Source organism: Phyllostomus discolor, chromosome 5 (genome assembly GCF_004126475.2).
Source record: "Phyllostomus discolor isolate MPI-MPIP mPhyDis1 chromosome 5, mPhyDis1.pri.v3, whole genome shotgun sequence".
NCBI lineage: Eukaryota > Metazoa > Chordata > Mammalia > Chiroptera > Phyllostomidae > Phyllostomus > Phyllostomus discolor.
The window spans coordinates 26,973,607-26,987,975 of NC_040907.2; the positions used below are offsets into that span (position 1 = coordinate 26,973,607).

Sequence of the window (14,369 nt, forward strand, 5' to 3'; positions counted from 1 at the left end):
TCCTCACTGCCCTGCTTGTTTGCTAATTAGCTAACTATTCAGAGTCCCTAGTGGGTACATTTGATTGATTGAGCCAGGGCAGGAGCAAGCTGCCAGGATGCTGGGGAAACAAATACCTGGTTTTTTAGAGTTCTCAAGTGACAAGAGGTCTCTCACAAGACATGGTATGAATTCCCTAAACTCTGAAATGAGATTCCAATCCTGGGCAGGGTGAAAAACACACATAAGAATATAAACAACAAGAGGACCCAAAGAAATAAAGTCAGAAACAAAAGAGAAGTTACCACCAACACTACAGAAATATAAAAGATTTTAAGAAATTACTACTGACGACTATGTGCCAAGAAATTGGACAACCTGGATGAAATGGACAAATTTCTAGAAATGTACAAGTTTCCAAAACTGAATCACGAAGAAGCAGAAAACCTGAATAGACTGATAATAACTAGTGAAATTGAAGCAGTAATCAAAAAACTCCCAGCACACAAAAGCCCTGGAGCAGATGGCTTCATAGGTGAATTTTACCAAACATTTAAAGAACTAACTCCTGTCCTTCTTAAACTATTCCATAAAATTCAAGAAGAGGGAAGACTCCCAAACTCTTTTTATGAGGCCACTATTATCCTAATTCTAAAATGAGGTAAAGATACAACAAAGAAAGAAAACTACAGGCCAATATCTCTAGTGAACATAGATGCTAAAATCCTCGACAAAATATTGGCAATCTGGATCCAGCAATACATTAAAAAGATAATACTCCATGATCAAATGGGATTCATCCTAGGGATGCAAGGATGGTACAATATTCACAAATCAATAAATGTAATATACCACATAAACAAAATAAAAAATAAAAACCACATCGTATCAACAGATGCTGAAAAGGCATTTGATAAAGTACAGCACCCCTTTATGATAACACTCAGTAAAGTGGGAATAGAGGGGGCATACCTCAACATAATGAAGCCCCATATGAGAAACCTACGGCCGATATCATACTGAACAGGCAAAAACTAAAAGCTTCCCCTTAAAATCAGGTACAAGACAAGGGTGTCAGCTTTCACCACTTTTATTCAACATAGTATTGGAAGTTCTAGGCATGGCAATCAAACAAGAAAAAGATATAAAAAGCATCCAATTTGAAAAGGAGGAAGTAAAACTCATTATTTCCAGATGGCATGATAATGTACAGAGAAAACCCTATAGTCTCCACCAAAAACCTACTCAACCTAGTAAGTGAATTTGGCAAAACCGTGGGATACAAAGTTAATATTCAGAAATGGAAGGTATTTTTGTATACCAGCAATGAAATATCAGAAACAGAAACTTGGAAAAAGATCCCATGTACTATAGCAACAAGAAAAATAAAATACCTAGGAATAAACTTAACCTAGGAGGTAAAAGTCTTGTACTCGGAGAATTACAGAACACTGAAGAAAGCAATTAACAAAGATACAATACAAATAAATGGAAGCATATACTGTGTTCATGGATTGGAAGAATTAACATCATTAAAATATCCTTATTACCCAAAGCAATCTATGGATTCAACACAATCCCTATTAAAATACCAATGGCACCTTGGCTGGTGTAGCTCAGTGGACTGAGTGCAGGCTGCGAACCAAAGGGTCGCCGGTTTGATTCCCAGTTAGGGCATATGCCTAGGTTGCAGGCCAGGTCCCTCAGAGAGATGCAAATTAAAACCACAATGAGATCCCACCTCACACTGGTCAGTATGGCTATCATTAACAAATCAAGAAACGAGCTGGCAAGGATGTAGAGAAAAGGGAACCCTAGTGTACTGTTTGTGGGAAGGCAGATTGGTGCAGCCACTGTGGAAAACAGCATGGAGTTTCCTCAAAAACCTACAAATTGAACTGCCTTTTGACCCAGCGATAACACTGCTGGGATTATACCCTAAGAATCCTGAAACTTCAATTCAAAAGAACACCTATGCATAGCAGCAGTATATACAATAGCCAAGTGCTGGAAACAGCCTAAATGTCCATCAGTAAATGAGTGGATCAAAAAACTGTTATATTTACACAACAGAATACTACACAGCAGAAAGAAAGGAACTCCTACCCTTTGCAACAGCATTGATGGAACTGGAGAATATTATGCTAAGTAAAAGAAGCCAGGTGGTGAAAGACAAAGACCATATGATCTCATCTTAAGAGGAACCTAATGAACAAAACAACATACTAGCAAAATAGAACCAGAGGCATGGAAACAAGGAACAGACTGACAGTGATCAGTGGGGAGGGGGATGAGGGTGGAAAAGAAGGGGAAATGACCAGTCAAGGAACATGGATGAATGGCCTATAGACATGGACAGCAGTGTGGAAATTGTAGGAGTGGGGGTGGGGGGCTGGGCAGAGGAGAGCAAAGGGGGAAAATGAGGGCAACTGTAATAGAACAACAGTAAAATATTTATTTAAAAGTGAATATAAACAACACAGCTGGGTGTATGAGTTTGGAGTTCTAGGGAGAGGTCTGGGCCAAGAATGTTGGTGTGGAAGTACCTGGCACAGAGATGGTGTTTAATGCCATGGATGAGGGGCTCATGACAGAGTCAGCATTAGAAACTGAGAAGGAGAGACCACTGAGGTAGGAAGGAAAACAAGAGAAAATGCTGTTCTCTTTGAGATCAGAAAAGAAAGTGTTTCAAGGAGAGTGGTCTGCTAAGAGGTTAAGATCAAACATCAAAAACAAAAATGACACAGATGGCAATGCCTTACATTTGCATGGAACATTTTGATTCTCAAGAGTTCTCAAATACATCACATCACACCTCAAGTGGTATCATTAGTCCATTCAGTAAACAAGCATTATCGAATGTATACTATATGCCAGGCACAGGGATACAAAAAGCTTATGGTCTTGTGCTGGGACTTCTGCTTTTTAAATGATTTTATTTATTTATTTTTAGAGAGCGGGAGGGAGTGAGAAAGAGAGGGAAAGAAACATCAATGTGTGGTTGCCTCTCATGCACCCCCTACTGGGGACCCAGCCTGTGCCCTAGACTGGGGATTGAACCCACCACCCTTCAGCTCGCAGGCTAGCACCCAGTCCTCTGAGCTATACCAGTCAGGGCATTGTGCAGGTGCTTTTAAGCTTTACTGAGTACTATATAAGAATTCCCTGGAGAGTTTGTTAAAAAAAGATTCCCAGAGATTCTCACCCGTGGACCTTGTAGGTGTTTCTACTCATGGGTGTTTCTAACATCTACATCTGACTAGCACCCTGGACTTATTTTGGTGTAAGTGTACCTTGGGTCACATTTTGAGATCATTGGACCAGTGGGAGATATTAAGATGTTAATTTTATTTTATTTATATGCATTCCATCTGCCTGCTTCCATAAATAAATATAAGCAGCTTCTTGGAAATATTTTTAAATTAATTTTTTTAAAAATCAGAATTAGATAAGACAGAGAGGAGAAGGAAGTGTAAGACCTCAGAATGATTCACAGCTTTCCAAATCCTAAGGTCCTATATTGTTGGCAAAATTGGACCACTTTTGGCTCTTAATATCCAAGCAATTCAACAAAAACTGAAAAGTAAATAAGTAAATAAACGCCACTATTTATCAAAACCTTACCATATTCTAAACATACTGCCAAACACACTGCCATATAAATAAAATATACTGTACTCTAAATATACAACTTAAACATACTTTGCATTAGAAATATGAGTAGATACAAAATTTACATTCACAGTGAGAGATCTCAAATTCTCAAGAGAAACATGTTTTATAATTTTTTTAAAAAAGCATATAAGTAATAGTAGTTTATATGCATCAGGCTCATAAATAAATAAATCAGTAGTCTAGTTGATTTACTTAGACTTTCTCATGTAATCCTCAGTGCAATCCAATGAGGTAGGTATTGGTTTGCATCATAAATAGGCAAGTGTAGCTTAAAGAAATTAAGAAAGTTTCTTCCATTTACACAGCTAATACATGGCAGAGCCAAGATTTGAACCCAAAGTCTGCTTTTAACCTCTAAATTCACTGCATGTTATAGAATGTTTAGAAAATAAAATACATATGTAAAGAAGAAAATAAAAACCATAGTTTGGCACTGTTAGTCACTGTTAAAACTGCATATTTTTTTCAGTCTTCTAAAAAGTAGCTCTGATGATTTTCTGAGCACAGAATTACATTTACTTACTTTAAAGCCTAGGAAAAGAGACAGAAGTATAAAGGAGGGAACAAAAATCTATAGTTCTAAAAGCTACTTCAGTATTTTTTTTAACATTTCAGTATTTTGATGTATCTCTTAATAGGCTTTTGTTTTTGCTTTTCTGTTCACATGTACATTTTTTTCCATGGTAATAATGGAACCATAGATACATAAAGTTTTATATCCTCAGTATATAGGTGAGCTTTTTCCTATCTTATTCTTCAAAACCATAATTTTGGGAGACTGCTTAATATTCCATTTCATAGCTTTACCATAATTGAATCATTCCACTGCAGCTGGATATTTCGGCTTTCCTTCCTTCCTTACTGCTGTACAGCTTTGCTGAGCAGAGATCTGTGTGGGCCAGACTGCGTTGTAAGCAGACACTCCCCCACTGCTGGGGGTGATTTATGTTGGTGCAGGTGTCTTCAGCTGTTACGCAATTTGAAAATGTTCATGTCCTTTCCAGTAATGCAGTTTCTAGGAGGCTTTCCAAGGACCCCAGACTTTTTAATTATTCTCCGTGCTTTGAACTGTCTTTTCCTTAGGATCTAAACGCTCTTCCCACAGCAATGCTTATTTTTATGGCTTCTTCAAGAACAAGCGAATAGTTTTGTTTGACACTCTACTAGAAGAGTATTCTGTCCTAAACAAAGACATCCAGGAGGAGTCTGGCATGGAGCCCCGCAATGATGGAGAAGGGGACAGTGAAGAAGTAAAAGCTAAAGTTAAAGTGAGTTCTTCTTTTCCTAAGAGACTCTGGTTTATTTCCTGTGACAACTCAAAGTAACATCAATTTCTATGTGAGTGTGAATTCAGGGTCCAATATAGCACATGGCCCCTTTAGAATTCTGATATTTAGGAGAGGTCATCACTATTACTACATGCTAACTATCTTGCAAGCTTTGCAGAGTGTACACATTAAAACTGGAAGCATAGACAGGCAAATTTGTATGATTATAAGCTATCTTCAAAACAGGGACTTTATATGTATTCCTTATGTGTTTATGATCAAAGAAATCCCATAGGCAGGATAAAGAGGAGATAAACACTAATTTGTAGCTTCATTGAGACAATAATTATAGACTCTGGCAATGGAGAGACTTGGATTTGAATCCTGGTTCTGTCATTTAGTATCTGTGTGTCCTTGGGTACATTATGTAATTAGGTCAGTTTTCTTTTGTTTGTTTAACACATATTTATGAAACTACACTGTGCTGAGATACTCAGATTGGCACTAGGAATACAGAATTAATGGGGCAAACCCTTGCTTTCAAGCAGCTTACAACATCACAGTACAGTATGGTAATTGCCACAGTCAAGCTATGTATACTGGATGCAGTGAGAACACCAGAAAACACATTTCTTAAATCTGACCTTAGAGTCCGAGAAAGCTTTTTTTGAGTCTTTTCCTGGATGAGGTCAGCTGGTGCTGATTAGCAAAGTCTAAAGTACCAAGACTAAATGGGGGAAAGGAGACAATGATAAGAAACAACACAAATTTAATCAGAAACTGGCACCAGTATTTGTATGTGTGATGCGCTCTTGGCTTTGGTGTCATTAAGAGATGATTTTGGATCCGTGTGATGCTGGGCAAGTAAGTTGAGCTCTCTAAATCATTGGTTTCTTTCTTTTTTATTTTTTTAAGGTTTTGTTTATTTATTTTTAGAGACAGGGTAAGGGAGGGAGGGAAACATCAATGTGAGAGAGAAACATTGATCGGTTATATCATCCATACACCCTGACCAGGGAACAAACCTGCAACCCAGGCATGTGCTTTGACTGGGAGTCAAACCAGCGACCTTGCGCTTTGCAGGACGATACCCAACCAACTGAGCCACACTGGTCAGGGCTAAATCGTCAGTTTCTTAACTAAAAGATGAAGGCAGCGAGTTTCACATCAGCACTGTTGATATTTGGGCCAGATAATTTTTTGTTGTCAGTGGATGTCTTATGCATCGTAGGATGTTTAGCAAACATCTCTGGCTTCTGCCCACTAGATGCCAGTGTCAACATCACCACAACCCCCCTTACCACCCCAGCAATTGTGACGACCAGAAATGTCTCTGGACATTGCCAGGTATCTGAGCGGGTAGGGGCTTGTGGGGCAAGATCACTCTGAGTTGAGGGGCGCTAGGGTCATGAAGATTAAGTGAAATAATACAGGTGGAGCAAAAGTAGGTTTGCAGTTGTGAGTACACAAAACAGAGTTTACTCTTGTATTATTGCTTATTCATTGTATTATTTTCCATACAAATAACTGTAAACCTGCTTCTGCCCCACCCTTTTGAAATACCGTGTAGTTCATTTTATATATTTTAAGTACCAGAAAATAACTATTACCACTTGAGCATCTATTTTGACCTAAAAAGATGGTCTAATAAGCTGCCTAGTCTGTTATAAATATGTGGATGGAACAAAAGTCTGTGAAGAGATTAGGCAGCATTGGGAGAGGCTTACCTCCTTTAATTTTTTATTTATTTTTTAAGTGGGGTTTTTATGATGTTGGAATAAGTCAATTTGGTCTGATGACGAGTCACAGGGTTTTAAGCCAGGAAGAGATCTTAAGGTCGCCTTATAGATAGGAAAACCGGAGTCCAGAACGGGGAGCCCATTACAGCACTAAGGAATCGTGCAAGTTCAGCAAGGCATCCTGCTTAGGAGATATCCACATACAGGGCGGATTACATTATGGCCAAACCTAGATAGTAGGTAGTGGTTCACTAATTTTAAGCAGCATAATAAAATTACTGACCTTTAGTATCTATGAGAACAGTAATCTTTGGCTTAAATTTTTAAAAAGATGGGGTAGTCCTTCGAAGCATTTTGAATGGAGTTTGAATTATTTTCCTGGCTTCTTAAAGAGTCTGTTTTATTTCATCGATAACTACAAATATTTCGGCATCTATGTATAAGTTACAAGGTGAAGATACATTAGACATAGTCCTACCCCTAAAGAACCTATAGTAGTCCTGGCCAGCATGACACAGTTAGTTGGAGCATCATCCTGTAAACCAAAGGGTTGCGGGTCAATTACTGGTCATACCATATGCCTAAGTTGCAGGTTGAGTCTCTGACTCGGGCATGTAAGGGAGGCAGCCAATTGATGTTTCTCACATCCCATCTCTCTCTCTCTCTCTCTCTCTCTCTCTCTCTCTCTCTCTCTCTGAAGTAAATATAAATAAATAAATTTTTTAAAAGAGCCTATAGTAGAGGAGACTAGATATGTATACAAATAGCCCATACTTTAAAGCAAAGTGTGGTGAATATACTAAGTGGCTGAAATGGTGTGGCTTTCAAAAATTAAGAAATTAATGTAAGTTCTAATGATCAGACAGTTATTTAAAAAGGACATTTGAATGAGATAGAATTTTAACTTGGGGATAGGCCTTTTCACACTGAAGACATAAATGAATAAAGCTATCGAGAGGAAAAGAAAACTACACAATAGCTATCCTGAGACCAATGATTGAATGAATTCCCGTAAATGGAGAAAGTTAGGCGAGGACCGGTTTGTAAAATAGTCCTTCCTGAAGACGTGGAGTGGGTGTTTCCAGTGGCCTGGAAAGTTTAGACTGACTGAGTAAAGGCCAAAGCTTGTTTTAGGAAGATTAGAATTTGGGGGCAGCATACAAGATAGAGGAAAGATTGGAGGCAGAGAGGCTTCTAGGGCCTGTTGCATGAAGGTGTCCAAGATAGGCATGAAATAATGAGGGCCTGCACTAGAGTGAAAGGTCAGAATGCATGGAAGGGTCACAATAGAAGATGGATTTAAAGTGCTTGGTAACCGCTACAATGCGGCGGAGTGAAGGAGAAGGTCAAAGGTGGACTCAGCGCTCATTAGCTGTGCTGCTTCCAGTAGTGCGTGTTCCCCTGGTGAGATGATTTTATGTTCTTTTTTAAGGTTTTATTTATTTATTTTTAGAGAGAGGGGAAGGGAGGAAGAAAAAGGTGAGAAACATCGATATGAGAGATACATCCATCAGTTGCTTCTTGTACATGCCCCAAACAGGGGCCTGAACCCACAACCCAAGCATGTGCCCTAACCTGGATCAAACTGGAAACCTTTCACTTTGTGGGCTGAGGCTCAGCTGGCAGTGCCACACAGGTCAGGGCCGGTGAGATGATTTTGGATAGTATATCGGTATTTTGAATTTGAATAGCTATATATTTATTAATGTATATTAGGAAAAATAAAACTAGCATGTTATGATTTCATAAATATTGTCATTTAGGATAAAGCTAAGTTTTAAAAAGTAAATTGGATTAAAGAAAGATATTAAGCCCTGGCAGTGTGGCTCAGTTAGTTGGAGCATTGTCCCGTAGACCAAGGGGTTGCAGGTTCGATTTCTGGACAAAGCACATGCCCAGATTGCGGGTTCTATCCCCGACAAAGCACATAGGAGAAAGCCACCAGTCAATGTTTCTTTCTTCTCTCTCTCTCTCTTTCTCTGAAAAAAAAATGTTCTCAGGTAAGGATAAAAAAAATAAAATGGAAAAAAGATACTAAGTAAGTAGTCACATAGAGATTACACAGATGTGGCAGATGTTTAGGAAACAGCCGTTTATTCACCACCTGCTGCTGCCCCCACTGTACAGTGCAGGGGGGAAGGCAAAGACGGTGTTAGGTCTGGGTGATGCAGAGAAGGTGACTCGTTTCATTTTCAGCAGAACTTTAAGGAAGAACACTCCAGTTAACTGAAATTCCTCATGGAGCTAACTACTATGAACCTTTTGAATGTTTCTTGTTTGTTTTGTTTTTTAATATATATTTTATTGATTATGCTATTACAGTTGTCCCATTTTCCCCCCTTCACTCCCCTCCACCCTGTACACCCCCTCCCACCCATATCCCCCCTTTAGTCATGTCCATGTGTCATACTTATAAGTTCTTTAGCTTCTACATTAACCATACTATTTTTACCCTCCCCCTATTTTCAACTTACAATCTATGCTATTTATTCTCTGTACCTTTTCCCCCTCCTTCCTCCTCCCACTCCCTTGTTGCTAACCCTCCATCTGATCTCCATTTCTGTGGTTCTGTTCCTGTTCTAGTTGTTTGCTTAGTTTCTTTTGGTTTTGCTTTAGGTGTGGCTGTTCATAATTGTGAGTTTGCTGTCCTTTTACTATACATGTTTTTTCTTTATCTTCTTTTCTTAGATAAGTCCCTTTAGCATTTCATAAAATAAGGGCTTGGTGATGATGAACTCCTTTAATTTGACCTTATCTGAAAAGCACTTTATCTTCCCTTCCATTCTAAATGAGAGCTTTGCTGGATAGAGCAATCTGGGATGTAGGTCCTTGTCTTTCATGACTTGGAATATTTCTTTCCAGCCCATTCTTGCCTGGAAGGTCTTTTTTGAGAAATCAGCTGACAGTCTGATGTGAACTCCTTTGTAGGTTACTGTCCCCTTATCTCTTGCTGCTTCTAGGATTCTCTCCTTCATTTTTACCTTGCCTAATGTAATTATGATGTGGCTTGGTATGTTTCTTCTTGGGTCCAACTTCTTTGGGGCTCTCTGAGCTTCCTGGATTTCCTAGAAGTCTATTTCCTTTGCCAGATTGGGGAAGTTCTCCTTTACTATTTGTTCAAATACGTGCTCAATCTGTTGCTTTTACTCTTCCCCTTCTGGTACCCCTATAATTTGGATGTTGGAACGTTTAAAGTTGTGGTCCTGAAGGTTCCTAAGCTTCTCCCCCTTTTTTTGAATTCTTATTTCTTCATTCTTTCCTGTTTGGTTGTTTTTTTCTTCCTTCTGGTCCACTGTATTGTTTTGAGTCCCAGTTTCCTTCCCATCACTATTGGTTCTCCGTGCATCTTCCTTCATCTCTTTTATGGTGCCCTGCATTTTTTCATGTAATTTGTGCCCAAAATCAACCAATTCTGTGAGCTTCCTGATCACCAGTGTTTTGAACTGTGCATCTGATAGATTGGCAATCTCTTAACCAAGAGATTGGCTAAGATTGGCCTTAAAAGGATGAGCCCTGGGGCATTGATCTGTTCTTCTGTTTGAGACATGTCTCTCTCTCTCTCTTTTTTTTTTTTGTCTGGTCGCTCCTGTTACGGTGAGGGGCGGAGCCTTAGGTGTTCACCAGGGCTGGGCACCCCAGTCGCTAGATTGTGACGTTGTATGTGGGGGCCGGGGGGGGGGGGGGCAATGGCAGTAGTTCCGTTCTCCTGGGATCTCAGTCCCTTCCCTGGAATCCTGGGTTGCACACTATGCCCTGGTCCACAATCGCAGCCTCACTGGGTCTGCCAGTTGCCGCTTGCGTACTCAGGGTCCACCCACTGCGATCTTGCATGCCCCAGATGGCTTACGCACTCCCGGTTACTTTATGTGCCCAGTTCTCCCTGTTCTCCGTGTGCCAGGACCCGTGCCCCGCTGCTCCTCTCCTCCCCTCCTACCGATCTGGATGAACGGGTCTATTTCAACTTCTTGGCTGTCGGACTTCCATTCAGATAAATTCTCTGTCAGTTCTGAGTGTTATTCTGTCTCTAAATTGTTGTTATTCTAATCCTGGTTGTGCATGGAGGTACGGTGCGTCCACCTATGCCTCCATCTGGCCGGAAGTCTCTGAATGTTTCTATACTGGCTATTAATATTTTTAAAAATGCCTGGGGAACTTATTCTCTGGAATTTTACCCTTCAGGAGACAAATGGAACACATAATTTGAACAACCTGTGTCAAAAGCAGTTTAAATAAAAGGAAAATTAAAACCATATAAAAGCTGTACAGAAAAACTGCCCTTTTGTCAAAGAAAACAAGTATTTCCCATGCAAAGGCTAGGGTTAGATGAAAGTCTTCCTAGCTGATAAGTATAATAGAATAAAAGTGGCACAGGTTCCAAAGATGTGGGTTTGAATTTTACCCACTGTTCATTAGCAAGACAATGTCAAGCAAGACATTTTAATTTCTCACCCTGGCTGGGTAGCTCGGTTAGAGCGTTGTCCCAATATGCCAAGGTTGAGGGTTTGATCCCCGGTCGGGGCACATGCAAGAAGCAACCAATGATGCATTAATAAGTACAACAACAAATCAGTGTTTTTTTCTCTCTCTCCCAATCCCCCCTCCCCCATTCTCTTTCAAATCAATAAATTAAAAAAGAAAAGACTTTTTTTTTTAAGAGGAGAAGGGAGGGAGAGAGAAACCGAGAAACCAGTTGTCTCTCGCATGCACCCTGACAGGACTGAACCCACAACCTTGGTATGTGCCCTGACCAGAACTGAACCCACAGTCTTTAGTTTTGTGGGCTGATGCTCCACCAATGGAGCCACACCAGCCAGGGCAATTTTAGTTTCTCACTTTCTTAACTTTCTTCCTCTCCAAAATGAAGATAATACTTTCTGTCCTGTCCAGCTTGGTGTTGTGAGGCTCAAATGAATCAGTGTATGAATTTTATATAAAAAGAAAAGTATTAATACTATAGATAAGTAAATACGTGTGGTGTTTATTTCTGCTCATTTATATGAAATCAGTGTAGGAAGAGAAGAAAATCTAGTTCTGCCTAAGACTATGACAAATAAGCAAGTCCCCCTTTTCTGGAAAGTGATCTTTATTTAAGCTCTTTTCATTCATGTCTTTGAATGTGACCCCTGTACCGTTTTGAATAGCTTCCTCAGTCCCGACGTCGGACCTGTAGTCTGTGCTGAGAGAGAACTGTATATTTATTTACTTTTAGAGAGAGGGGAAGGAAGGGAGTAAAAGAGAGAAACATCAGTGTGCGAGAGATACATCGATCAGTTGCTCCCAGGTGGGGACCTGGCCCACAACCCAGGCATGTACCCCAACTGGGAATCGAACTGGTGACCTTTCGGTTTGTGGGCCAGCACTCCATCCACTGAACCACACCAGCCGGGGCAAGAACTGGTTGTTTTTATAAAAGAATTGATAGTTCGTATTGGAAAGCAGGTAACTAGTGAAAACAGAAGACTGAAAGCTGTGTTAATTTATATAAAATGAGGCTACTTCTACCTGCCTTATAGAGATGGAGATGAATGAGCTGTATGTAAAATACCTAATATTCACTGTCTGGTGCGTAAGCCACTAATGAGTAGGAGTTAGTATCATTATTATTATTAAACAAGAACAGCCATATTTTTGCTTATTACTGAAATAATAGAAAAGTTAGAAAACCTCAATAACAAAATCACTTATTTATTTTAAAGATTTTATTTTCACTTATTTTTAGAGAGAGGGAAGGGAGAAAGAAAGAGAGGGAGAGAAATATCAGTGTGAGAGAGAAGCACCTATTGGATGGTTACCTCTTAACAACTCGGCCATGCCCCAGCCAGCAGCTGTTGACTAAACCCTCAACCCAGCCATGTGCCTTGACTAGGAATCGAACCAGCAGCCCTTCACTTTGCAAGACAAAGCCCAACCAACTGAGCCACATTCATCGGGGGCCATAACAAAATCGTTCATGATCCAACTAACCATCATATCTAACTATGTTTGTGGTTAGTTGGGTATAGGGGTTGTTACCAATTTCCTGCTGTTAAAAATATTCTTACCCCCCAAAAAATGTTCTTGCAGTGAATATCTTTGTACGTAAGCCTTCAGTTGCACCTGTTAACTTCCCCCCTTAGAATAGATGTCTCTGAGTTGGTGCATTAATTCATTACTCCCATTTAGTGGGCATGGCCTGAAGGTACCAGTACACATGTTTCTCTTAGACACTGAAAGATCTAGGTTAGTTATCTCATTCTTTTCTTTCTCTACCAAATGTCCTCTGACCTATATTCTAATGTTTAGAATGAAAAGATAAAATAAATGTAAAAACTATCTTGCAAATATCTTTAATTGATTCCTTATGCATCTAACGAGCTTTGTTTTAAGTGGTCATTTTCCTTAAAAATGAGGAATCGGTGAAAGAGGGGAGAAGAGGTGAAATGTCTAGATTCCAGTAAATCCTGCTGCCTGTGTTCCCACTAGGCTGCATTTTTCTAAACTGTATAAAGCACAACCAGTTCTATGCTCATCTGTTTTTTGTACTTCACCCTTTTAAGTAGCTGGAGTTGATTTCAAAACCTTTAGCCTTCACTTTCTAGAATATATGTTTTCTAATTGCTTGTTGCACGATGCTATATGTCTCCAATAGATTGGGCTTTTTATTATTTTGTTCAGATCTTTTTATCATTGTTGATATTTCATTTGTTTGATGTTCCAGTGATTGAGAGGTATGTTAACATCCTATATTATGATAGATTTGTCAGGTTTTCTTTACAGATCTGACAGTTTTGAATTCATATATTCTGAGGAAATAATACTAGGTACATAAAATATTAGGATTAGTATATACTCCTATTAAACTGAACCTTTACCATTCTGTTGTGACCTTCTTTAAGAAGGCTTTTTGCCTTTAAGTTGATTTTGTCTGAAATTAATACTGCTACCAGCTTTCCTTTGGTTAATGCTTACTAGATGTTGTGTAATCATTTTACTTTTCAAAAAAAACTTGAGATAAAATTTACCATTTGAACCATTTTTAAGTGTACAAATTTGGTTGTGTTTTGGTGTGTGTATTTGTAATGCAGTGCAGCTGTCACCACTGTCCCATCCATCCTTTCACTGCGAACCCTGACACCCCTGTGTCTTAGATGTCTCCGGCCCACCTGTAGGCAGATTTTGCTGTGATGGCCTACAGCCACTGTCTCTTTTATTGACAAGCTTAGTGAGCCTGCAGGTGAAAGGTCCTCTTCTTTTGCTCTATCCGGACAACAAACCCTCAGGGTTCTGCCCAGGTGAGGGAGGAGCCACTGGCTTTTGGTGTGGAGCTGGAGAAGGAATCTGGGGCCCTAACCCCTTCTCAAACAGCTCTCACCCAGTTCCGATTTCAGTCACCTCACCCTCCTTCCCAGCTCCAGGGTACCCGCTGGTGTTCCTCCCCAAGCCCTTTGAAGATTCTGGTGTGAAAGAGGCTGGTTCTCTTTTCTCCATCTGCCCTCCTGCTTCCAAAATGTTGCTGTTGTCACCACTACTGTTTGCCCCATTCTTGGCGGCTTATATCATTTATATATATTGGGGGGGGGAGACTATCATTTTATTGGGGGTTTTGGTGGGACTAAAATTAGATGTGAATGTTCTTTCTGCCATTTTAAATTGGAAGTCTCAATTTTTTTCATGGCAATTTCTGGTGTATTTTTGGAGGTCATAAGTGATACGTGATTATTTGTACGTA

The 14,369-nt window shown here is 39.7% G+C and overlaps 1 protein-coding gene across 1 annotated transcript in view; it reads left to right on the top strand.

The window, feature by feature from the left end:
• The window catches only part of ZMPSTE24 (zinc metallopeptidase STE24), a 40,219-nt gene that overhangs the window by 15,850 nt on the left and 10,000 nt on the right, over window positions 1–14,369 (top strand). Inside the window, exon 7 of the mRNA XM_028512457.2 lies at window positions 4,738–4,922. Coding sequence (XP_028368258.1) covers window positions 4,738–4,922 — 185 coding nt within the window. The remainder of the gene's footprint in view (window positions 1–4,737; window positions 4,923–14,369) is intronic.